General features: G+C 53.8%; 1 protein-coding gene across 1 annotated transcript in view; it reads left to right on the forward strand.

The window, feature by feature from the left end:
* Positions 1-23,219, forward strand: part of DSCAML1 (DS cell adhesion molecule like 1) — a 327,539-nt gene that overhangs the window by 274,595 nt on the left and 29,725 nt on the right. The window contains exons 12-17 of the mRNA XM_069468885.1: positions 5,237-5,436; positions 5,995-6,091; positions 6,609-6,737; positions 13,913-14,080; positions 15,455-15,525; positions 19,793-20,033. Coding sequence (XP_069324986.1) covers positions 5,237-5,436; positions 5,995-6,091; positions 6,609-6,737; positions 13,913-14,080; positions 15,455-15,525; positions 19,793-20,033 — 906 coding nt within the window. The remainder of the gene's footprint in view (positions 1-5,236; positions 5,437-5,994; positions 6,092-6,608; positions 6,738-13,912; positions 14,081-15,454; positions 15,526-19,792; positions 20,034-23,219) is intronic.

A 23,219-nucleotide genomic window follows, 5' to 3' on the forward strand; every position in this document is an offset into this window, starting at 1 on the left:
GCCACAGAGCTTCAGCAAGAAATGTGTGGGGACACAGGCTTTGGAGCCGGGGAATGATAACTGTGTCTACCTCGGATGAGTCCACCGTGTGAGTACTTAAAATACTGCCAGCACATGGTAGCCTCTCAGTAAAAGGGAACTATGAGAGTGTGTGTGTGTGTGTGTGTGCGCGCGCGCGCACACTTAGGTGTTGCAACGGTGTGAGTAGATGTGTATTAAATAGCCACGTCAGGGTATTGACATGCAATTGATAATTATGTCAGGTTATGTGTGTGTTGCCATGTGTGGGCTTATGGTAAGGGTGTCAGAGCACGGGCCGTGAGGGTGACTGTTTGGGATTGTCCATCAGGGCGTGTTCCTGACACTGTGCGTGTGTGTGTTTGAGAGAGAGACTGGGTCAGGATCCACGCTCGTGCAGATCACTGCACATGAACCTCCCCCTAGGGAACTCTTGGGGTCTCCCTTCAACCCAGAAAGCCCTCCAGGGCTCAGCCGGTCTCCATGTAGGGAGGGTTCAGTCGTGTTTGTGGCTGTGACTCAGGGAAGAAATATTAACCTGTATAGTGCAGAGCAAGGCGCAAGGGGGAGGGGAGGAAAGAGGAGAGAGCAGGTGGGGCAGGCACCCATGCCCTGAGCGTCCCTCTGTTAGGGGGCCGTACAGCAGACAGGAGGGCTGAGGCCCCCATTTGTGGGCACAGAAGACGCCATGGTCCTTGGAGGCGGGGGGCAGGGCCTGCAGGAGGCCACGGCGGTGAGTTCTGTTCTGGCAGGAAGACTGCGCAGGGCAGGGAAAAGAGAGGAGGAGGATCCCTGTCTCCTGCCCAGGACACAAGCACTGAGTCACGGAATCCCTTCGTAAGACAGGGAGCCAGGTCCCCAGACCATCTTCCCCTCTCTCCTGAGACCCACCCACCCCCAGGGGCCCAGAGACGAGGGGCCCAGATGCAGGCCTCACTTGACCCCGCCCTGCAACGCCCCTGGTGCCAGAGCTCACTGCCTCCCCCTGCGGCCCTTTCCCTAAACAGCCCAGACCACCAGAAAAGTCCCTCTTAGGCCAAATGGGAGGCCTGCCCTTCCCCCTTTGCGGTGTGTCTCCCTCGCTCCCTGTGGGTTACTAATTCCCAGTCGTCAGCGCGGTTTGCCATCTGCCCGTCTTCCTGGTCACACCCCACCTTGTCGATGTCCTCCATCAAATACAGTGACCAGAACAGGACATACGTCACGAGTAACCTGAGCTCGTAATCATTAGTCCTAAGGAACTGGGAAGTGGTTCTCCCAGTGAAGCCTCACCGCCTCCCACGCGTGCGGCCCTGTGTTGAGCGTTGCCTCCCCGTCCTCTCTTTGGCACACGCTGCTGCTCACTGGGGCGTGGCCTCGGGCACGTCGCTTTCCTGCCTCGGTCTCTTCACTCGTAAGAGGAAGGGTCTGTGCGGGTGATCTATACCAGTGCCATTCAGTAGAAACAGAACATGAGCCACATATGTCATTTAAAATCTTCCAGTTGTCACATGTTCATAAAAGCAAAAGAGAGAGAGAGATGAATTATAATAGTATATTTTATTTAACTCAATATATCTAGATATTAACATGGAATCAATATAAAATTTAAGGAGATACTTTACATTCTTGTTTTTTCCTCCGATGTGTTGGAAATCCGGTGTGCATTGCGAGTGCCCAGTCGTGCAGGTCTTCATCTGGGCTCTGCCAGGCTCGGGCCCCGCGATTGTGTGGAATAGCCCGGCAGGTGACGTCTTAGGCCAGGAATGTGGTGCGTGTGTATTTATCCGACGCTTTCCTTGGAACAGGAGAGGGCATGAGAGCCTGGGGGGCAGGAATGGAACCCAGGGTTCTCGAGTGGCCGCTGTGTGGCAGGCACGTTACGTACATGGACTCACTTTGTCCCCACAACTGCTCCAGGGGCTCAGAGAAGTTAGCTGTAATGTGCTGCCGGCCGCATAGCTGGTAGCAACAGAAGTAGAACCCAGGCCTGCCTGGCTCCCAAGCCCCCAAGCCTTCCCTCCTCTTCCCCATAGAGGGGCTCCCTGAACTGCGGGGCTGTGAGAAGAGCATTGGGTCGTGCTGTGCGGTGCTTGTTGCCGTAATAAGCCTCCAGCTGGGGCGGGGGGGTGTGGGTAAAGGGAACCCACTCCAGGCCCTAGGTGTGGTTGTCACCACACACAGCAGGGCTGAGGGGCCAAGGATCTCTGGGGACCCTGCTTTCTCTGCACACATCTGTCTCTCTGAACAAACCTGACTGGAAAGACAAGTTCCCTGAAGTGGGACCAGCAGGTATGGGTACACAGGTTGTGCACTGCTCAAAGGTGTGCAGCCAAAGGGGCGAGTGGGGTCTGAAACATGGTGTATGCTCCACTGGCCAAGCTGTGGCTCCTGGCACCAGGCTGCATCTGGGGGGTGAGGATATCTTTGTAATCACATACAGGCCCTGGACAGGTTAGCGCAGGCCTACCTGGGGAACAGAGCAGAGGTGTTTTACAAAGCTGTGAAGTTCTCCTACCAAAAGAAGATGCTTCCTTTTCCCTCTGCCCTTCCTCGGTCTCTGACCTATGCTGAGGCTGGACTCTGCCACGACCCCCCTTTTTACATACACACGCACACCCACGCACGCACACCCCTCCACACAAATGTTCCCCCAGCTCCTCTGTGGCTTCCACAACGGCTCCTCAGGAGCAGGACTCGCCCTCCCCAGGAAGGCCTCGGGGCCTGACCCACCGGGGTTCCAGGCCCCTGTCCCCTGATCATTCACCGTAAGGAGAGAGGAAACAGCCTCGGTGGCCCCCGCCCCGCACCCAGGCATTTCAATCCTCCAGTAAAAAATGGAGGCATCTGCAACACGAGGCCCGACTTGTTGATGTAAAATCTTACTCTATATTCCACCCAGGTTTATACGAGTGAATTATGCAAATCTTTGATGGAAAAATATTCCTCCGCACATCCTTGAGAGTGTAAAACCTTAGTCAATAATTCATACTCGGGTGTCTCTGACTGCAGGCTTTTTCTTCATTATAACTTGCACCTCGTTATTTGTCTTTCACGTTTTATTGTATATGCTCGTGTAATGCCATGCATTATAAAATTTATCTGCTTCATTATTTGATGAGCTGGGGCTAGGGAATGTGCTGAGAGGCTGGCTCAGGGGCCTGGGGCCAGGGCTGTCCTCAACATCACATCCTGCGTGACAAGGCGGCAGTGGAGGAGGTGGCTCTGTGCTTCGCAGCCCCCGGCTCCCTGCCTTTCTTCAGAGGCTTATTTGTCCCTAAACGTCAGATGTCCCCGGAGAGTTTGCTGGGAAGAACTTTGAGCAGGTCTGTAAGACTGGCGGAGAGAGAACCCCTGGGGACACTGGAAGAAAGAGGACAGAGGGCCAGCCACTGGAAGGGAGCAGAGACAGGGGCCGGGTGGGCAGGGAACTGGGTTTAGAGGGGAGGGGACAAGAGCCCCGTGGCAGGATTGCCCAGGCAGGCCCGAGTGGGTGTGGGGCGAGCCGGTCTCTGCTCTGCAGGACTCATTGTGAGGAGGGGGCCTCCCCCGAATGGGGGGTGTCAGATCCTTGCAGCCAGGGACAGCCCCTCCCCGGTGTGTTCTCCAGGATGCCTCCTGGGCACCCCTCCAGAGACAAGGGCCACTGGGGACCCGCACTCTGAGAGGCAAGTTTTCCCAGAAAGGAGGTGAGGAAGAGAGAAGGACAAGGACAGTCCCGAAGTGGCATCAGCCTATTGCCTTCCTGGGGCCTGGCCTGCACATCGCTGCCTCTGAGCTCTCGCTCAAGCAGGTTCCGCTGCCTGGGGGGCCTTTTCTCTGTTCTCCCCACACGAGTGCTGCTAAGTCAGGCGCGGTGCGCTCCTCCTGGCCGGGTACCCACCATCCTGTCCTGGAATTGCTGGTATGCCTGTCTCTTCCCACGTCTCGAGTGACATTCCCTGAGACCAAAGGCCACCTCTGTCCTGTTCACTGTTAGCTCCAGAACCCAGGACGAGACCTGGTGCACAGTAGGTCTCAACAGTGCTTGTTGAACGGACGACTGTGCCTCCCCAGATGCCCCTCAGTCAAAGTTAATTCCTCCCAACACTCCGTGAAATGCTCACGTTCATGCCCATGCAGGGCAGAACCCTGTCTCATTGTCACGTGTACCCGCCCCCAGCCTGGCACAGGGCCTCACGGTGGCATAAGTGCCCCTGAAGTGTTCACGGAGGTGGGCGGAGGAGAAAGGGGACAGGCTTTCTCTGCCCCCAGACCACCTTTCCCCTGCCCCTCCCCTCCCGCTGCTGCTGGCCAAGGGGCGCGGCCCGGGCAGGGGCCAGGGCAGTGGGGAGGGGGGTCCTGATGACCAGCCAGGGCCTGGGCTGCCCCAGGGGGAGTTTCCCAGGTCAGCAGTGGGGGCGAGGACAGATCCATCAGCCCTCGCAGGGATCGGGCTTCCTCTTGACCATCCTCTTGACCGTCTTAGTTGCGGTGGCACAGCCAGGGTTTTCCGCTGGATTTTGTTTGAAGGAACAGGAGGAGGATAAACAAGCCCCAGCGATAGACAAAGCAGAGTCCCGGCGCCTTAAAGCAGGTTCTTAACCAGAGATCGGACTCGGGGGGGTTGTGAATTTGGGAGGGGGAAAACAATCACATCCTTTTTTCACTTACCTCTAAGTGAAAATTAGTATTTCCTTCCATTCTGAACATGACCAACAGAGCACAGCAGTAGCAAGGCCTGTGACTGTCACCAACAGAAACCCACACATGTGTCCCTATCCTATCACAGTCACTGCAGATGTCTCAAAATATCGTGTCTGCTCACCACTGTTAGCAGATCACGGCAATACAAGACAGTAATTGTAAGACCTGCCACCAGGACTTCTTTCACAACGAGTAGTAAAGAACACACACTGGTATGTGATATACAGTGTAGAAAGTTTGCTTTTTCATGTTTTCAATATTTGCATAACCATGTTTCAATATAGCTGGTTTCCTGTGTAATTCTATGTATGTTATGCACGTGAAAACTTTCTGCAACCAGTCCTCTGGCCTCCCCAGAGGGGCCAGGGAATGTAAGAACCCCTGGTGACGGGGGGAGGGGAGAGGGGACAGGCAAGGGGGGCTCCCTATACTCGGCCCCCACCCTGATCAGACCTCTCCCGGGGAGGGCGGCCGGCTTGGGGCTTCACCACGGGCACGTGCGCCTCCCCCAGGCTGGCCTCCAGACCCTCACTGGGCCCCCTCGTCTCCCCAGTCCCGGCCATGATCACCTCCCACCCCAACACCACCATCGCCATCAAGGGCCACGCCAAGGAGCTGAACTGCACGGCGCGGGGTGAGCGGCCCATCATCATCCGCTGGGAGAAAGGGGACACCGTCATCGACCCCGACCGCGTCATGCGGTACGCCATTGCCACCAAGGACAACGGCGATGAGGTTGTCTCCACGCTGAAGGTGAGCGCCCACACCCCACCCGGTCCCCGAGGACCCCGACTCTCAGAGAGTAGGGAGCCCACAACTATTACGTCTGCATCCAAAGGAGGTAAATGGGGAGTCTGGGAGCCCCTCCCCACACCCCAAATGTACCTCCCCTTCCCAGCTAGTTCCCCTCTCCATCCAGGCACCTCTGCCTCAGAGCCTCACTGTATCTCCTTTCTGACAACCCCACAGCCATCAAATGTGGGCTCCTCAGCCCCTCCTCATTCTGGAAACCCTGGGCTCCATTCTCCCTTAGGGACCCCTCAGCCCCTCCATCCCGGACCTCTCAGTTCCTCCCACCCTCTGGGGTCCCCCCTCCTTCCTGGGACCCCTCAGCCCCTCCCTGCATGGACCCCTCCACACTTCCATCTTTGGAACCCTCTGGGAAGAGAAGCCCTTGACAAAACCCCTGTGGGTCCCCCTCCCAGAACAAGATGGCCTTGCTGATGCCCCAGGAGTGGCCCCTTCTGGTGACCAGCCCTAAAACACTCTCCCCGTTTCCTCCTTCTCCTGCCCCTGCTGCTGGTCTCCCAGCTCAAGCCCGCTGACCGTGGGGACTCTGTGTTCTTCAGCTGCCACGCCATCAACTCGTACGGGGAGGACCGGGGCTTGATCCAGCTCACTGTGCAAGGTGCCTTCAGCTGCCCTGCAGTCCCAGCCGGCTTCCCCAGGGCCAGGGGCCCACAGCCAACGCCCCCCAACAGGGGAGGATGACGGGAAATGGCTTTCTGGGGAAAAGCCTCCCTCCTGCCCAGAGTGGGAAGACAGGACTTGTCCAGGCACACTGGAGACAGCAAAGCTTGGCAATGGCTGCAGCCCCTAGAGAGTCCCTTGGCAGTTCTGAGAGGGGTGGAGGACTCAGGTCCCTGGGCCCAGGCCCCTGGAGGAGGTATGGGAAGGGAAGTCATGCTGGGCAAGTCGGGGGCAGTCCCCCAGGCCAAGCAAGAGAGGGCAGTGAGGCAGGAGGCCAAGCCGGGCCACCTTGGCCTCTGAGCCCTGCTGCCGGCCTCCCCAGCCCCCACGCTGCTCAAACCCCAGGGTGCCAGGTCCTTGGTTAGACCACAGGTGACACCAACCCCCAGGATCAAGCAGGAGGCCAAGCCCCCTGCCGTCATCCTCACCTCTGCCCCTCCCCCACCTTGCCCCAGAGCCCCCCGACCCCCCAGAGCTGGAGATCCGGGAGGTGAAAGCCCGGAGCATGAACCTGCGCTGGACCCAGCGATTCGACGGCAACAGCATCATCACCGGCTTCGACATCGAATACAAGAACAAATCCGGTAGGTGCTGGGTTGGGAGGGTGAGTGGCCTTCCACGGCCCCTTGTGCCACATGTGCCGCCTGTGCCTCTCTGGTGGGACAGCCCCTGGGGCCTCAGGGATGGCCGTCTACGGCAGACACGCAAGCACCCACCAGTGCACAAGCACCTGTGGCTTTTGAAAAGAGGGACACTGGCCGGCTAGGAACTCAGGGAGCAGACAGAGGGGCCCCCCGTTGGGGTGTCAGGCCCTTCTTTCCAAGACTGTCCCTGGGCTAGCGTCCTCCAGGGTGGTCTGATTTAAAGCAATTTAAAGGCGCTGAGCCCAGGGCTGTGGGCTGTCTCCGTGGGGTCAGCGGCTCCGTGGGTTTGGCCGGGTCATCTGGACACTCCTGTTTGGGATGAATGGCAGCCAGAAAGCTAGTCTTTCCCGAGAATGGGTCGCTGGAGGATGAGAGGCCCTGGAAAAGCTTGGATGCAAGTTTCCTCCTCTCAGCCCCCGCGGGCTCCTCGCCACGGCCCCGCCACGTGAAGCACTGGGGACATGTGCTGGGCCTGCAGCCAGGTGGCAGGAAGGGCGAGGAGGGGGCCTCAGAGGGGACCAGAGGGCACTCGGTGGCCTCAAAATAGGAGTAAGAAGAAAACATACTTCTCATTCCGGATCGTTTTCTACCTTTCCAATTTGATACCATCAGCCTAGATTAGCTTCTCAAAATAATTTAAAAATAAAACACAGAAAAGCGTGTGGAGAAGTCAGTCCTCCCTGGTCCCTTTCCCCTGCCAGGTCTTCCCTCAGCTCTAAGTTGTGTTTTCTCCTGAAGCCTTCCAGACCCTTCCTCTCCCACTTGGCGCGGCACATGGCCTCTGGCTAGCGTCTCCCCTCGGTGACCTCGTCCTGTTCCCTGCTGTATTCATTCCCAGCGCCTGCATGGACCCGGCCACAGAGCAGACGCTCAGCAAATGGTTGTTGAGTGGTTTGAAGGGAGACACATCAGAGCAAAGCTCTGAGCTGTAGTCACCCCTTGAGAAGCAGCTCCATCCAGGGCACGGGGTCGGTCCTCTTTGATTCTGGTTTCTGCAAAGAAGCCCTACCCTCAGGAGCTTCCCGTCCAGTGGCAGGCTCCACCCAGGAGCTCAACCGGAGAGCTGCCGAGCAAAGGAGGGCTGCAGCCAGCACGCTGCATTGAGCTGAGTCTTGAGGACTTAAAAGCGATGGGCCCAGAGCTCAAGGACCTCAAGGACAGGGAAGACAGAGCCCAAGCAAGGGTGCGGTGCACTCCAGGGAGTGGCCTGTGGCCTGGCACAGGGTTCACAGATACAATTCACAGGCAATGAGGCTACAAAAGTGCTAGGGGGCAGGTTTGGGAGGGAGGCCTCCAGGCTGAGCTTTCGCTTTGCTGGGGAAGGTCATCTGAGCCCCAGGGAGAGGCCTGGGCAGCATGGCACCTTAGAAAGAGGGTGCATGTGAGTGGGAGAAATTGGTGTCCAGGAGATGAGCAAGGAAGCTGTGGCAGCCCTGCAGCTGGGGAGAGGTGACGAGACAGAGGGGCAGAGGGAGCAGAGGGCTGCTGGAGTCCGTCTGACATCTCAGAGCTCCCTGAGGCTGGGCACAAGCTGCTGGGAGCAGACAGGCAGGGCTAGGTCCAGAGCCTGACATTTCCGCATGGCAGTGCACGTGCCATCTCCCTGCTGGGCACACAGCTGGGATGGGAAGTGGATGCCTGGGCTGTCCTTGAGCCCCTACCCCTCTGCTCCTCATAACTGCCTCCCTGCCCTCCTCCCCCGGCTGCCCTGCTGCCCGCTCCCCCTCCACTGACCACTCCGTGACGTGTGGAAACCTGCCCTGGGGCACAGCTCAGCAGGGCGATGCTGAGAACGTCACGCGTCTGGAGAGAATGCAGGAGGAGGGGCGGGCAGGGAAGGTGCTATTCTCAGAGCATGTCCACGCCTTTCCCCAGCCCCGCCTGTCTCCCCTGCAGGATGAGGAACTGCCATAGACAACCCCGGAGCTGGGAATGCCAGGGTGGGTGGGGAGGGTAGAAGGAGGATGATGAAAGTTCAACCTCAGACTCTCCCTTCCACAGGGCTTTGCACATTTAAAGAAATAAATCCCAGGACCCAGAGCACTGAGAAGGCAGCTGGTCCTTTCCCCTCCCTACCTTTGGGTGGGGCTGCTCCAGAACAGGCCCCCAGACAGGTGTCTGTCATTTAGGAACAGCAGTTCCTTGAGAAGCGCAGCGTGTCATCCCCAGAGGCAGGCAGGGACCACGAGCGCAGCACAGTTTCCTCGTCTGTAAAGTGGGAACGGCAATGCCTGCTTCCTGGGACTGTTTGGGGGATTCGGGAGAAAGCCGAATTTAGCACAGGGGTAGAGTAAACTTTTAATAAATGTAAGTCCCTTCCAACTCCAGTACTTCATGTAGCAATTTATAGTCCTGTGGGACTTGCAGGCTGAAATATGGGAGTCTGTCAGTCAGCCACATGTACTGACTGCCAATATTTTTTGCAGAATCATGCACCAGCCATGTGGTAGGGAAAGAAAAAGAAACAGGAGGCAGAATGTTGCCCTTGGAGCTTACAATGCAGTTGGAGTGAGAACGTACACCGCACACGCACACACACGCACACACACGCGTTCAGAACCATTACAAAGCACTACCCCATCAAGTGTAATGCACCACAAACCGTATTACGTGAGAAGTGAGCGGGGTATCCAAGGGAACGGAGGATGACTCAGAGGAAGCGGGGTGCGCATGCGTGTGTGTGGCGTGTCTGAGCACACCTTCCTGCACCTGTGCAACAGGGGAACGAGAGCCACGCTCCAGCAGAAGGCTTGGGTTGACCAGGTGTCAGCACGGTGCGATCTTTAGCAAACACTTAACGTCTTTGGGCGTCTGCTTAGCTATAAAACGGAGACAGTAACACGTCATTCTCAGGGTGGTTTTAAGGGTCAGGAGAACATGATGACATACGTAAAAGTGCCCAGCACTGAGCCTGGCACGTGGTACCTCCCACAGTCCCTGTTCTGTGCTCCCGCTCCCCCGCCCCCTTCCCCCACCGCAGAACACACCCATCCTGCGTCCTGACCATCTGCTCCTGGCCGCCTTCTTTGCCCCAACTGTGCCTTTGCCAGGTTTTCTGCCATGTTGCTCATCGTGCTAATTTTCCAAGGGAAATTACCAAGTCTGCCCTTTCTAAGCCATCCCACTCACGCTGACTTCTCCTGGCCCCAGGCAGCAGAGTAATAATGCATGAATGCTGAATGATAAATAGCACCGTCCACACAGATCTATCAGAGGGCGCTGTGCAGATTTAAAAATGCAGACACCACATTCTGCCCCTGTTCGCCAAGCAAGGAGCAGGATGGGTTCTTTGAGGATGGCCTCCAAGCCCAGAAGGTGGCCTCCCGGCGCAAGCTGGCGTGGGGGCTGTGCTGGCCACCATGGGGTGAGCTGACCTGGCATGGCGTGGCATGGCGTGGCATTCTGTGGCCGCCACGCCACAAGAGGGACTGGCATTGGGATGTCGAGGGCTGTCGTCGTGACGCAGGGAACTCTTCTCCGTGCTGTGAAGAGATTGCCGCGGGAGGCTCAGAGCCGCGGTGCAAGGAGAAAATCAGAGATGCAGAATGGATCCACGTCCCCAGCACAGGCAGCTTAATGCTCCAGATGCGGCTGTTCTCCAAGCTGCACCCCCTCCACCGTGAATACGTCTCCTGAAAAACCAAAGACTCCCGGTCCCCTCTCAGCAAGCAGCCCAGAGAGCAGAAGGCACTGACATCTCCCCAGCCACTTCCTTATTTTTTAAGAAGAATATTTTGCATCATAAACCCTTTGATGAAGAAAGGGAGAGAGAGCCCTTAATGAAATATGCTAATCTGGGTAAGCCAGGCTCATATGAAAGGGAATATTAAAACAGACAATATTCGCCAAGCCAGCTCGGTACTCCAAGAGGGCTGAAAAGGAGAGGGAAGAAAATAGGGCCCCTGATTTCAGCTACTCAGGGTCAGGGAGATAGCAGCGATCAAGTTTGGAAAATCAACTAGAAACCTCCAGATTTGACTCTGATGCATTAGCTTAGAAGGGTTGCGGGGAGAGAGCTATTTTGTGCCAACATCAAAGATGATTTAGGAACACAAGGTCAAATTCACCTGCAAACTACTAACGAAAGTGAGAAAAAAGGGGCCGCTCTCTGGATCACCCACCTCCCCACCTTCCTGTGATTGGCAGCTGAGCGAGGCAAGGAGGGGACAGGCAAGAGAGCACACTGTGACAACAGAAGTCCAAAGTAAAGGACAAAAAAGGGGGCTCTGATTTCAAACCAACAGCAGGTCTTAAGTGCCCACCACATGCGAAGTGGGGCAGAGGACCCAAGTCTCAGCCATGGCTCCTGCCTTCAGGGAGGCTAGCGTTTCCCTGGGCAGTGAGCCCTCGAGAGCAGGTGCTGTGGACTAGGGGGGCTGTACATGCTGTAAGAGCTCAGAGGATAGGAGTGGAGAAAGGTGAGGCTGGAAAGGTGAGCATGAGCCAGGTGTTGCAGGGCTTGGGTCAGGTTAGGACATGTGGCCCTTATCCTAAGAGCAAGGATGAGCTATTGAAGAGTTCCATGCAAGGGGATGGTTTGTGTGTGGGGAGGAGCACTCTGGGGCCCACGTGGAGTGCGTGGCCTGCAAGAGGGGCTCAGAATGGACAGTGGCTGCAGCGTGGAGAACAGCTGGAAGATGCAGGCATGCAGTGGATGACGAGGACCAGTGAGGTCACTTCCTTGGTCCAAGTGAGCAATGACAGTGCCTGGGCCTGGGGTGAAGGTGAAGATGGAGAGAGGTGGGGAGAGTTGAGAGCTACGTGGGATACAAAAGCTATTGGACTTGTATGGAGGAAGAGAGAGGGAAGAGTCAAGAATAACACCTAAATTTCTGGCACACGTGATGGTGCTGGTGCCATGTGAGACAGAGAACACAGGAGGAAGCTGGGTTGACAGGTGTGTGGTTGAGAGTTCCGTCTTGGACAGGCTGAGTTTGGGGTACCTTGAAACATCCAGGAGGAGTCATCAAGCAAACAGTTGGCTCTAAGGTTTGGAGTTCAAAGGAGAGGCCCAAGCAAAATACTAGTCTGGGAGTTACCTGGGTAGAGATGCAACAGAAGGCATGGGTGGGAAAGCACGTATGGAACAAGGGAAGGAGTACCTCGGACAGAGCCTGGAAGGACTTTACCCATTAACGGTGGGGTAGAGGACGCCTGCAAAGAGACTGAGAAAAACGGACCCAAGAGATAAGTGAGAAGCCAGATAGTGTTTTATCAGGGAGCCGAGGGAAGAGTGTTTCATGAAGGAAGGGGTCCAAGTGTTTAACACACCTAAGAGGCCAGGTGGGAAATTGGGTTTGGTGGCAGAGAGGTCATCTAGACCATGGATATATGGCAGTGGTGTCCCAGGAGGATGGGAGGAGTAAATGGTGAGCGTTTGTATCACCCAGCACAATGGCTAGCACACCCCAGGTGCACGGTAAATATAATATTAGCGTCTCTTCTCCTCCGCCCCTCCGTTTCCAGACACGCCGCCTGCGTGTCCTCCCTCTGCTTGCACTCATCAAACATGAGTGCACCGACTCACGCTCACTCTCGCTCTCCCATAAACATGGGCAAATCAAATGTGATTTGCGAGAGGGCACCAGCTCCCGGGATGCCACAGAGAGAAGTGAACACCTGCCTCCATGTGGCTAGCCTGTTCCGTCCCAAAGCCACAAGGAGCCTGCCTATCTGCAATTCTGGCTTAACCTGTCAGCCACAGAGTGACTCTCCAGGTGGTGGGGGTGCTTTATGAGACAAAGAGAAAACAACGTGTTTCTGTGCATCAACAGCCTGCCATTTTGTTCCTTTGGCTGGTGAACCCAAAGAATTACATACAAACCACCGAGGGGGAGCTAGGCCAGCGCCCTCCGCAGATGCTGGGCCTGCGCAGCTGAAAGTGGTGCTTTCAAAAGCATCGAGACCTCAGTTAACCAGAATTTAGGGCCTTGGGGTGGTGTCTTCCGGTAAACTGATTCTCCTGATTGATCAGGCATTAGCTCAAACATTTTTTTTCTTAAAAAATTTTCTAGAATGTACTAGCCTCCTTTCCTGATTTAGGAATTAAACTGTAGTGGATACGATTTAATCTTTTCTACTGAGGATTTTTCTGGATACTCTACTGTGGGTTTAAAAGGTGAGAAAATTAGACTGAGTAGTGACATCCGGACGTGTCCTGGGGACATCCGTAAGCTTGTTTCCTTGCGCTTTGCCTCTTTTGCTTTTGAAAGTAAGGTGCCCAAAAAGTGACTTGGTTAAGAATTCTGGGTTTGGAAGGTCCTAGCTGAGGCACTACTGTAACTGCACCCCCTCCCATTTTTCTCTGGAACCCCCCGGTAGGTGCACAGCAAAACTACATGGAATGAGTGACTGGATTCCTCTGGAGAGGCAGGTGTTGATAGTCACAGCATCCCTGCATGGCATTTAGCTGGTATTTTCCGTGTTCTACAGTTTGCTAAACATTAGTCCTGCGATGGACTGCCCAGTCCCCTGGATAAGTTATGAACATGTCCATCTCTTTGTTGGTCCCTGACCCTAACGACCCAGAGCCCGTACTGCTGGTGAAGGAAAGAGGGTAGGTGTGGGCTGGGGACTCTGGTACTTGGTCTGTCCCCCACCAACCCTCACATGTAACGCTCAAGTTCACCACCTTGCAAGTGCACAAGTAAAAGAAACACAGAAGCACAAACAGGAGGAGAAAGGGGGAGAAGACTTGGCTTCCACCTTTACAGGGGACCACTAGGTAAATGGGGTACCTTGTAATTAGAACAGGTCACTGACGTGATGAGAGACCCAGGAAGAAGGGCACTGGCCGGTCAGATCCTCAGGGATGGCAAGCAAGTGGTGATCTTGGCAGGGACCCTGGGAAACCTCTCATTTAACCCCCATCTGAAGTTTAAGCTCATAAGCTGGCCAGCGGCCGTGGAAGGTCAGGCTTCTTCCAAGCTGGAGCTTCAGGGGATGACTCCTAGCACTCTGTGAAGTCGCTAAGGCCTGTGCCCTCTCTCTGCAGTCTGTGTGAGCTGGACCCTTCTGGGCAGCCAAGTTGAGATTGGGATGTACAGGTGCTTGAGGCTGGGAAGGGGTCCTGGAGCTTACCTGGCTGTGCTTTGACATGGGTGTCTTCTCTCTAGATTCCTGGGACTTCAAGCAGTCCACACGCAACATCTCCCCCACCATCAACCAGGCCAACATCGTGGACTTGCACCCGGCATCCGTGTACAGCATCCGCATGTACTCCTTCAACAAGATTGGCCGCAGCGAGCCGAGCAAGGAGCTCACCATCAGCACCGAGGAGGCTGGTGAGCACCGTGCCTGGCCTCCCCTACTCATCACCTTGGGGACCAGGGACATCTGGGGCCCACACCAACCCTGTCCATTGGCAGTGGGCTTCCAGTTCCAGAGGGGAAGATGGAGATCCTAAGGTATCTGTGCCCACCTCTGGATCACTGGAGGCTGTTCTGTCTGCCCCTTGTCCAGGTGGGGTTCTGGATTCTGGGCTTTGGGGAGCTGTCACTGGTCCTGCCCCACTCCTCTGGCCCTGGCCTGTTTGGAAAAGACAGATCTGCAAAGGATGGAGTACTAGTCCCCTGGGCCATTTTCTGTAACCTTTGTCACGGAGTTTTCCTAAAAGTTTAAACAAGATTTCTCTTTCTATATTTTCTTTTATTTGTTATTGTGAAATATAAAATAATGCAGAAAGTACATATAACATATATGTGCACTTTTGCAAGCAATCATAAAGTAATAATTAGCATAACCAACACTTATTATCAACTCTCAGCAAGCCAGAGGTCCTCCAAGTACCCCTTCCTGACCATACCCCCTCCCTCCCCCTGAAGTAACCAGCATCCTGACTTTTATGATACTAATTTTCTTGCTTTTCTTTTTTATACTGTCACCACAATGTATGTGCATAAGCCATATTGTTTAGTTTTGCCTGTTTTCCAATAGAACATATTCATGAAATCATAGTTCATCTATTCTTTTGTGTCTTGCATGTTTTGGTCAATATTATTTTTGCAAACTTCATTCATGTCATTGGTGTAGCTGTATCATTTGTGCACTTTCAGTGCTGTGTAGTATTCTGTTATGTGACTGTATTGTAGGCTGTCTACTCTACAGAAAGTGGCCATTTGGGTTGTTGATAGTTTGGAACAGAAAGTGGCCATTTGGATTGTTTATAGTTTGGGGCTACTACAAAAATATCACAATGCGTGTTCTTGTACTATGCTAGTGCCCAGGTTCATGAGTTTCTCTTGGAGATATAAGCAGTGGTAGAATTAGAGTCATCAGACAGGCATATACTTCTACCTTTAACAAAAAATGCCAGAATGTTTTACAAGGTATTGCACCACTTTGCCGCCCTGTGATTAGAGGATGCGAGTCCCTGCTGCTAGACATCCTTGCATGAAGCAGACGCTTCAGACTATCAAACTTTTACAGACTTTTGCAGTCCTACTGGATGTACCTTATTGTCATTGTTTGCTGTATTTTCAGCAAATTATGGCGAATGAAGAGGAAATTGAAACCCTATGATCACTTCAGGGAAACTCAAACAAAGGTTCTCTGCTATCTGCATCTGAGTTTTTCTCCCCAGGAGTCCTCCAGCTCAGGAGGGTAGAGGTGAGAACACAGACTTGACTCATGATTTCTCTTCTTCCCTGTCCCCCCAGCTCCCGATGGGCCCCCCATGGATGTCACTTTGCAGCCAGTGACCTCACAGAGCATCCAAGTGACCTGGAAGGTAAGTGAGGTCAAAGGCATCTCCCCTGAAATGCCTTCTTGCCTTCTCCCTCCTCCGTCTAGGAGTGAAGCCCCCAGCAGGCTTGCTGGTCTCTGGTTCCTTTTGTTTTTTCCTCCCTTTCTCTACTCTGAAGGAATTGTCTCTGGTTTCATATAATGCCCATGCCTGTTTTTCACTAAACCCAGTGAGGTTTGAGGGGTATAAGTAGAGGGGCATAAAGGGCAGGCCCCCCACCAACCCCCACTGATGGAGCCTGTGTCTGGGGTGGGATGGAGAACCTGGCAGTGCCAAGGAGGGAAGACGGTCCTTCCACCACACTAGCCCGTCCTGCACACCCCGCATGTTGTGATAAGGTTGGAATTAGGTTTGATTTTGTGCAAAGTGCCTCCTCTGTAACATCAGGATGAAAATACCTCCCTCCCTACCTCTGAGAGTGGGAGAGCTGCAGAGAAAACAAGCCAGTATGTGCTGCAGCCATTTCTAAGGGGAAGAGACCTGTAAGATCTAGGAGGTGGCTGAAGCATCTGTCACTTAATGAAAATCTTAGAGGACATTCCACAGCTGGGCAGGGAAACAGAGCAGAACAACCTTGAGCAGGACTGAGTAATGCTTTCCTGGGTAGCTCTGGCCTTATCGCCATATCCCTCCACGAGCACAGAGGGCTGACAATCCCGAAGCTTCCTTTTGCCCTGCATCCTCCAGTCTCCAAGCGCTTTCTCTTCCACCGATTTACCTGATCCTCTCCCCCTGCCTGTGGGGTGGCAGGAGGGGCCGCAGGTACACAGCGAGCTGTGAGGTGACTTGCCCACAGTCATTCAGGTAGAGACAAGAATAGGGCTCAACACAGCGTCTGGGCTCAACCTCAGCCTGCTGCACAGGGTTCTGGAACAGGGAGCATTCTTCCGGCCCATCTGTGCTCCTCCCGGAGGTCCCCATCTCAACAGTGGAGTTCAGGGGGTGATCGGGAATCAATCGCCAAGGTCACTTACTGACTCTAACTCCTGATAGGAAAAGCCCAGCTGCTTTGGTCCTCCCCTGGGCTCTTCAGAAAGGTAGACTTGAGAACGGGGGGGATTCAGAAGGGCCCAGTGATATTTCCCTGAGAAGACAATGTGCGTGCATGCACGCTCGCTCGGCCTCTCTCCCCACCCCCACCTGACACACACACACACACACACACACACGCGCGCACACACACACACACATATACACGGTGGCGGCGGCTGGTGGTGGTGGTGGTGGCAGCGGCAGCAGCCTGGTTCCTTCCCTCCCAGAGACATGGCCAGGAGGAAAGTGAGGCAGGGGCTGGGCAGTTGGTCTCTTCTGGGGGCAGCCTACCCCGTAAATGCCCGGAGCCAGGGTTCCCCTGCAGATTCAGAGCTGGGCTCCAGGGCGCTTCTCAGAAACTGGGGGTGAAGCCAGGACCCCAATCCCCAAGTCTGGCCTGTGTCCTGCCTCTGGACCCATTTCCTGGGAATGCTCCAAGGAAGCTGGGAGGTGGGGGCAGGGACACGAATAAGTATGTAAAATACCGAGACGTTTGGCTAGAAAGCTCTGACCCAGAGGTCGATAAAAATTTAGAATCAGATTTATTTCTGCAAAGTCTCATAATGAAAAATAAAATTGATTAGAAAGTTAGAACTTCAGAATGAACCAGCCGGTCAATAAATTTTGGGCTGACTTCTCGAGGGATTTTTTTTTTTAACACTGAGAAACAGATTAATGAAAAATAAAGATTCACTTGAAGATAAGTCACTTCATTTTAAGACTCTTTCCATGAGATGGATCGCCCCTGCTTTATGACATAAATTTGCAATCAGCCCTATTGATTTCTTAATGCTTCAGAGAAATATTGTTAAGATTGATTTAAATCCTAAGTGTGTCTGTTGAGGGGGGAGATAGGGGAAGAGAAAGAGAGAGAGAGAGAGACAGGAAAAGAGGAAAAAACAGAAGACGGAGGGAGGAAGGTCTGTTGAGATTTGTATAAATATGGGGATATATACATGTATATATATGTACATATTGGGTGTGCTTGGATGCCTGTCCACGGTCTCTGCCATATATCTTGATGTGTCAGCGTGTACAGGTGTATATGATGGTGTAGACAGCTCTGGGTATGTAGACATGTGTGTCATTGTATAACGATGCTTATATCAATGCATGTCAGTATGGATATGTGTATATGTAACGTGAGAGTAGCTGTCAGGGTAAAGACGAAGGTATCAGGCCCTCGAAGAGATGTCTGTGTCTATACCAGGTGTCCACGTGTGTGTGAGAGTGTGTGCAGGCACGCGTGTGCAGATATAGACCCAAATGCAGAAATTTGCCCACTGACAGGTAAGCAAGCAGACTGCCCAAGTGCAGAGAGAAACAGTATTTAGGCAGCAACACAAAGTCAAGTCAATTAAACACACACACACCTATTTAGTGAGTTCAAAACAATTATGTTAAATTAAAAACTTCATTTTATTGAGTTAACAGTGAGCTTAAAAATGCAGTTCATTTAAAACATTCATTGACTAAAAAAAAAAAAAAACCAGTAAGGCTGTTTTACTAACTTAATTGTTTGTGATCTTACTATTTTTTAGTACAATAAAAGGTAGGCTTTTAAATTAACTTCATTGTTTTTAAAACCCTGATTCAAGCTGTTTTTAAATGCACTGGGGTGGGTGTTCTGTCTCAATTTATAGATGAGCAGGCCCAGTCATTAAAGGAGCCGGTTTCTATCTGTGGGTCTAAATGTATCTGACTGAGGGTAGGTGTGTGGATTAGGATGTTTGCTTTGATGGCTCTGAATGTGTGTGTTCCCGGTTCTGGACACAAGTAGACATATCAAGATTGTGTGTGTGGTCACATGTGAGCATGTCATGTGTCAGTCGGTGTTTATGTGTCCATGTTTTCTCTCTTGGGACATCTGCCTGTGTGTGTCTGGCTGGGTGTGCACCAGAGTTTGACCCTGGGGTGACAGTATGTTTTCCAGCCCCAGACTGATGGCCGTGACATTTTCTGCATTGGCCTGGCCAGCTGGGGTCTGTCCTCAATTCCTGCCAGCCGCCCTCTGACCCCCATGTCCTTGCCTTCACTGCCCCTCCGTCTCGGGGCTGGCTTCAGCCTCAGCCCTCACCATGCCCAGCCCCTGGCCGTGGAGTAGGGGCAGTCCAGCCTGAGCCTGCCCAGAGGGGCTGCACCCAGGTGAAAGTCCACGACTTTTCTTTTTAGTTGTAGTGAAATACACATAACATAAAATTTACCATTTTAACCATGTTTAAGTGGGTGGTTCAGTGGCAGTACGCACATTCATGATGTTCCATCACCACTAGCCATTTCCAGAACTTTCTCATCATCCTAAACTGAAACTCTATAACCGTAAAACATTAACTTCCCATGTCCCCTCCTTCCAGCCCCTGGGAATCCCTATTCTACTTTCCACCTCTGTGAATTTGCCTCTTCTCGGTGCCTCATGGAAGTGGCATCATGCACTATTGGTCCTTTTGTGTCTGGCTGATTTCACTTTCCTTGTGTCTTCAAGGTTCATCCGAGTTGTAACATATGTCGAATTTTCCTCCTTTCATGGCTGAATACTATTTCATTGTTTGGATATCCCATATTCTGTTTATCCATTCATTTCCTGATGGACACTGGCTGCTGCCACCTTTCGGCCGTTCTGAATAACACTGCTATGAACAGGGGTGTACAAGGATCTGTTTGAGTCCCTGTTTTCAGTTCTCTGGGGTACAGACCTAGGGGTGGAGTTGCTGGATGATAATTCTATGTTTAACTTTTTGAGAAACCCCCAAACCGTTTTCCACAGTAGCTGCACCGTTTTGCGGTATGCCAGACCCCACTCTAGACAGAGAGGACAGCAGTAAACAAAACAGACGATGCTCCTCATACCCGTGGTGCTCACATTCTCATGGGGCAGACAGTCAAGTGCATAAGTAAAATATGCAGAACGTCAGATGACGGTAAGTGCCGTGGAGGACAATAAACCAGGAAGAGAAATTGAGAGCGCTGGAGAGAGGCAGGGAGCAATCTTACATAAGTAGCTAAAGAAGGCCCTGTTAAGAAGGAGCATCCCAGCAAGGGCACGACAGAGGCGAGGGGGACAGCAGCATGGCTATCCGAGGAAGGAATGTCCCCTGAGATGTGTGCGTGCCTGGTGTGAACAGCAGAGGCCGGCGTGCTGTAGTGTCGAAGACTTTGGCTTAAGAGCACCATCTCAGAGCGTGCCCATGTCTTTGTCCCCGTCTCTCCCCTGTGCTCACAGGCGCCCAAGAAGGAGCTGCAGAACGGCGTCATCCGGGGCTACCAGATCGGCTACAGGGAGAACAGCCCTGGCAGCAACGGGCAGTACAGCATCGTGGAGATGAAGGCCACCGGGGACAGCGAGGTCTACACCCTGGACAACCTCAAGAAGTTTGCCCAGTATGGGGTGGTGGTCCAGGCCTTCAATCGGGCTGGCACAGGGCCCTCATCCAGCGAGATCAATGCCACCACCCTGGAGGATGGTGAGGGCTCCTGCAGGGGGTAGGGGGTAGAGACCCAGCTATGGGCAGAGCCAGGGCTGCCAGGGAGGGCCGTGGGTCCTTCCACTCGTACCTGCACCCCATCTTAGTCTGGGGTCCACACGGGCTCCCTAGGTCCCCTCCACCTCCTCCTGCCCATTGGTTCCACTCAGCACCTGGGCCTCTCAGTCCATTGGCAGACTGTCCATCGTCTGCTGATGCTCCGCCCCTCTGTTGACCTGTTGGCCTGAGCACTTGTCTGTCCGAGCACTTGTCTGTCCGCCTGTCTCTCCATCCATGCGTCTCCCTCTTCCTAGCACCCTAACTCATCTCTCTGACCAAGCTTTCCTCTACACCCTGGGTCCTGTTTCTCCTCCTTGACAGCTTCCTGGGAAAAGGGCAGAAGCCAAGTTACCTTTGTATTCTAGGCTGGAACCTGTCCGTCATCTGTTTTAAGGACCCAAGATGAGACTGTGGAGTTAGGAAATCCCATCACCCACGTGGCAGAGGATTTAGAGCCCAATTATTTAAAACTTCATTCTTCGATGACTAGAGAGGACCTCACAATCTAATTAGTAAATGGAAGGGCCCAGTCTCTCCAGGGAGAGAGGGTTAGGAGGAAGCAGGAACGCGCCTTCTCCCCAAGCACACAGAAGACACCAGCTGGTACCTGAGCCTGCACCAGGTAGAGAGAGGAGAGGTGGCCTTGATGCCCCCAGAGATGGGGCCAGGCTGGTCACAGTGCCCCAAAGACCAGAGCGTTCTTGCAAGCTTCCTTCTTGATGCCCCAACCCAAAACGAGGGTCTGAGATTAAAACTCTCCATGGAGTCTGAGCCTGCCCACTCCACCCCCAACAGAGGGACCACTGCCCGAGAGCAGGAGCCATTGCCCCGTGCCCATCCGGAGACTGAGCATTCTACCACTAGAGAGCTATTCCTTAGATGAAGCATGCCCCCCACCTCGTCCTCTCTGAAAATGCAGCGCCCTGGGGAGGCAGAGGCAGGGCACATTAGGTCGGAAACACCGGAGAGTAGGTTAGCCCACACCAGTGCTTCCTAACCTTGGCTATAAGTTGGAATTATCCAGGGAGATTTCAAAATACTGATGCCCAGGCGTCCCCCCCAGAGAGTCTCATTTCAGTGCTCCGGTGCACCGGCTAGGCTTTGAGATGGAGTACACTTCAATAGCCCCAGAGCACTGGGCCCCTGAGAAGGGAGGACACAAATGAGGGGAAAGGCACAGAGAAGCCCAGGGGGAGGGCCCAGAGCTGCACTGCACCCAGCCCCCCAGCCACGACCTTCACCGTCCCCCTTAGCCCCCCACCCTGAAGTGCTGGCCACAGGCCTGGCTGGATTGAGGAAGATCGGCTTGTCACCTCTTAATACTGGCAGTGTTAGTTCAGGCGGCACCCCAACAGAGTGGTTCTCAAACCTGCGTGTGTGTCGGAACCTCCTGGAGGTCTGTGAAATGCAGACTGCTGGGCCCCAGCCCCGGAGCTTCTGCTTCAGCAGATCTGAGGGGGGTGCCGAGAATTTGTACTCAGCTACTCTGGAGGCTAAGGTGGGAGGATCACTTGAACCCAGGAGTTCAAGGCCAGCCTGGGCACCATAGCGAGACCTCATCTCTTTAAAAAAAAAAAAAAGTTCCATTTCTAGTAAGTTCCCAGGCAGCACCTTGGAGAGCCACAGCTCTGCAGCTGTGTCCTCGTCCACAGAGGCTCATGGAGGTTGAGTAACCTGTGCAGAATCTGGATCAAAATCCAGGCCCAAGCCTGAATCCTATACCCTTCCTGCTTGCCGCGTGCTCGGCCTTTTGCTTGGAGCAAGGCTGGATGCGGGATGCCCCGAGAGGCACGTCCCAGGGAACGGCTGCCCTAGGCCAGGCTGCCTGACCTAACACTGAGCTCCGTCCACGGGGCTGTGCCAGGGACGAGCCAGGCCGGCTGCCCTTGGCCTCCATCCGAACACCCCCTGCCTGGCCCTGTGGGGGGCCCTGGAATTTCCAACAGGAAGAGAGCAGCATGGCTGCATAGTCATTCTGAAAACAAAGGAGGAGAGGCGGAAGAAAGTTTCCAGCCGCATTTGCTCAGCAGTTTTTCATACTTAATTAAGGCCCTCGTTAGCCTGTCAGATCCTGATCGTTTCCTGGCAATATTAGCACTCCTCCTGGGGTATTCAAGGGCCCCTGCTTTAGCTATAGTGTCTTTTCCATAATTATATTACCTTCATTTTGTTCGAACGGGCGATCTGTATTAGTTTATTACACTGGGTCCCTAATTACATGGTGCTTATATTTTTACACCTAAGTAATATGAAACAATAATCATTCTCAAAGAGGATCGTTAGGATGATGTATTATCATTTAAATGCTCATAAAAATTAGAGTTGCCTCTTGTGGGGCAACGGGATCTAATTACCTTCCATCCAGCCTGTGCCTCTTTCTCCCGTTCAGAGCAAAACAGACTTGGTCTTCTGCTTTGTCCCTGGCTCCTCAAAGGCCAGCAAGAAGTACCACCCACGTTCCCCCTTGCCGAGGTGGGGCCTGGTGTTCCTGCTGTCTGTCATCTCAGAAAGGACAGGCTGCACCAGGCTGAGCCGGAGGCTGGGCCTCAGGTTCAATGCAAAGGTGGCCCTCGGAGGGAGAGGGTGGAAGGCAGGGGGATCCCTGACATTGGTCCCAGAGAGTGTTTTCCCGTTCTCCCAGTCCTGTTGGTGTGTCTGTGCACAGGGGCAGGGACAGAGGTGGAACGAATGGTCTCTGAAGTCCCAAGGGTCTCTGTGGCAACGCTTCTCCCCTTCACCATGGTTCATTGAGATCCTCCTCCCCCTTCAGCTTGGCACAAGGACGCAGGAGGCCCTAGAGACGGGCCGTGGCTTAGACCCCTGGTCAGATGACGCAGAGGGTCTGGCAGCCGTCGGATAAGACAGTGAGCTGCAGATACCTCTGGGGCCGGCTTGGTGGTCTTCCAGGTTCTGATGAGTCCATGGGAGGGGGGTTCCCCTGGATTCCCAGGGGCTCCCGCCAGAGCTCATCACCTCTTCCCAGGATTTGAGCAGACCCAGGAACTTGCTTCCCAGAGAACAAGGAGCCAAAGGCTGCAATGCTCTCTGTCTCCCCCAGTCTCCAGGAAAGGACACGCGGTTCACTTCCCAGCTTCCCAGCCGCAGTTCTCAGGATTCTTGAGTCAG

Source organism: Eulemur rufifrons, chromosome 6 (assembly GCF_041146395.1).
Source record: "Eulemur rufifrons isolate Redbay chromosome 6, OSU_ERuf_1, whole genome shotgun sequence".
Classification (NCBI taxonomy): Eukaryota; Metazoa; Chordata; class Mammalia; order Primates; family Lemuridae; genus Eulemur; species Eulemur rufifrons.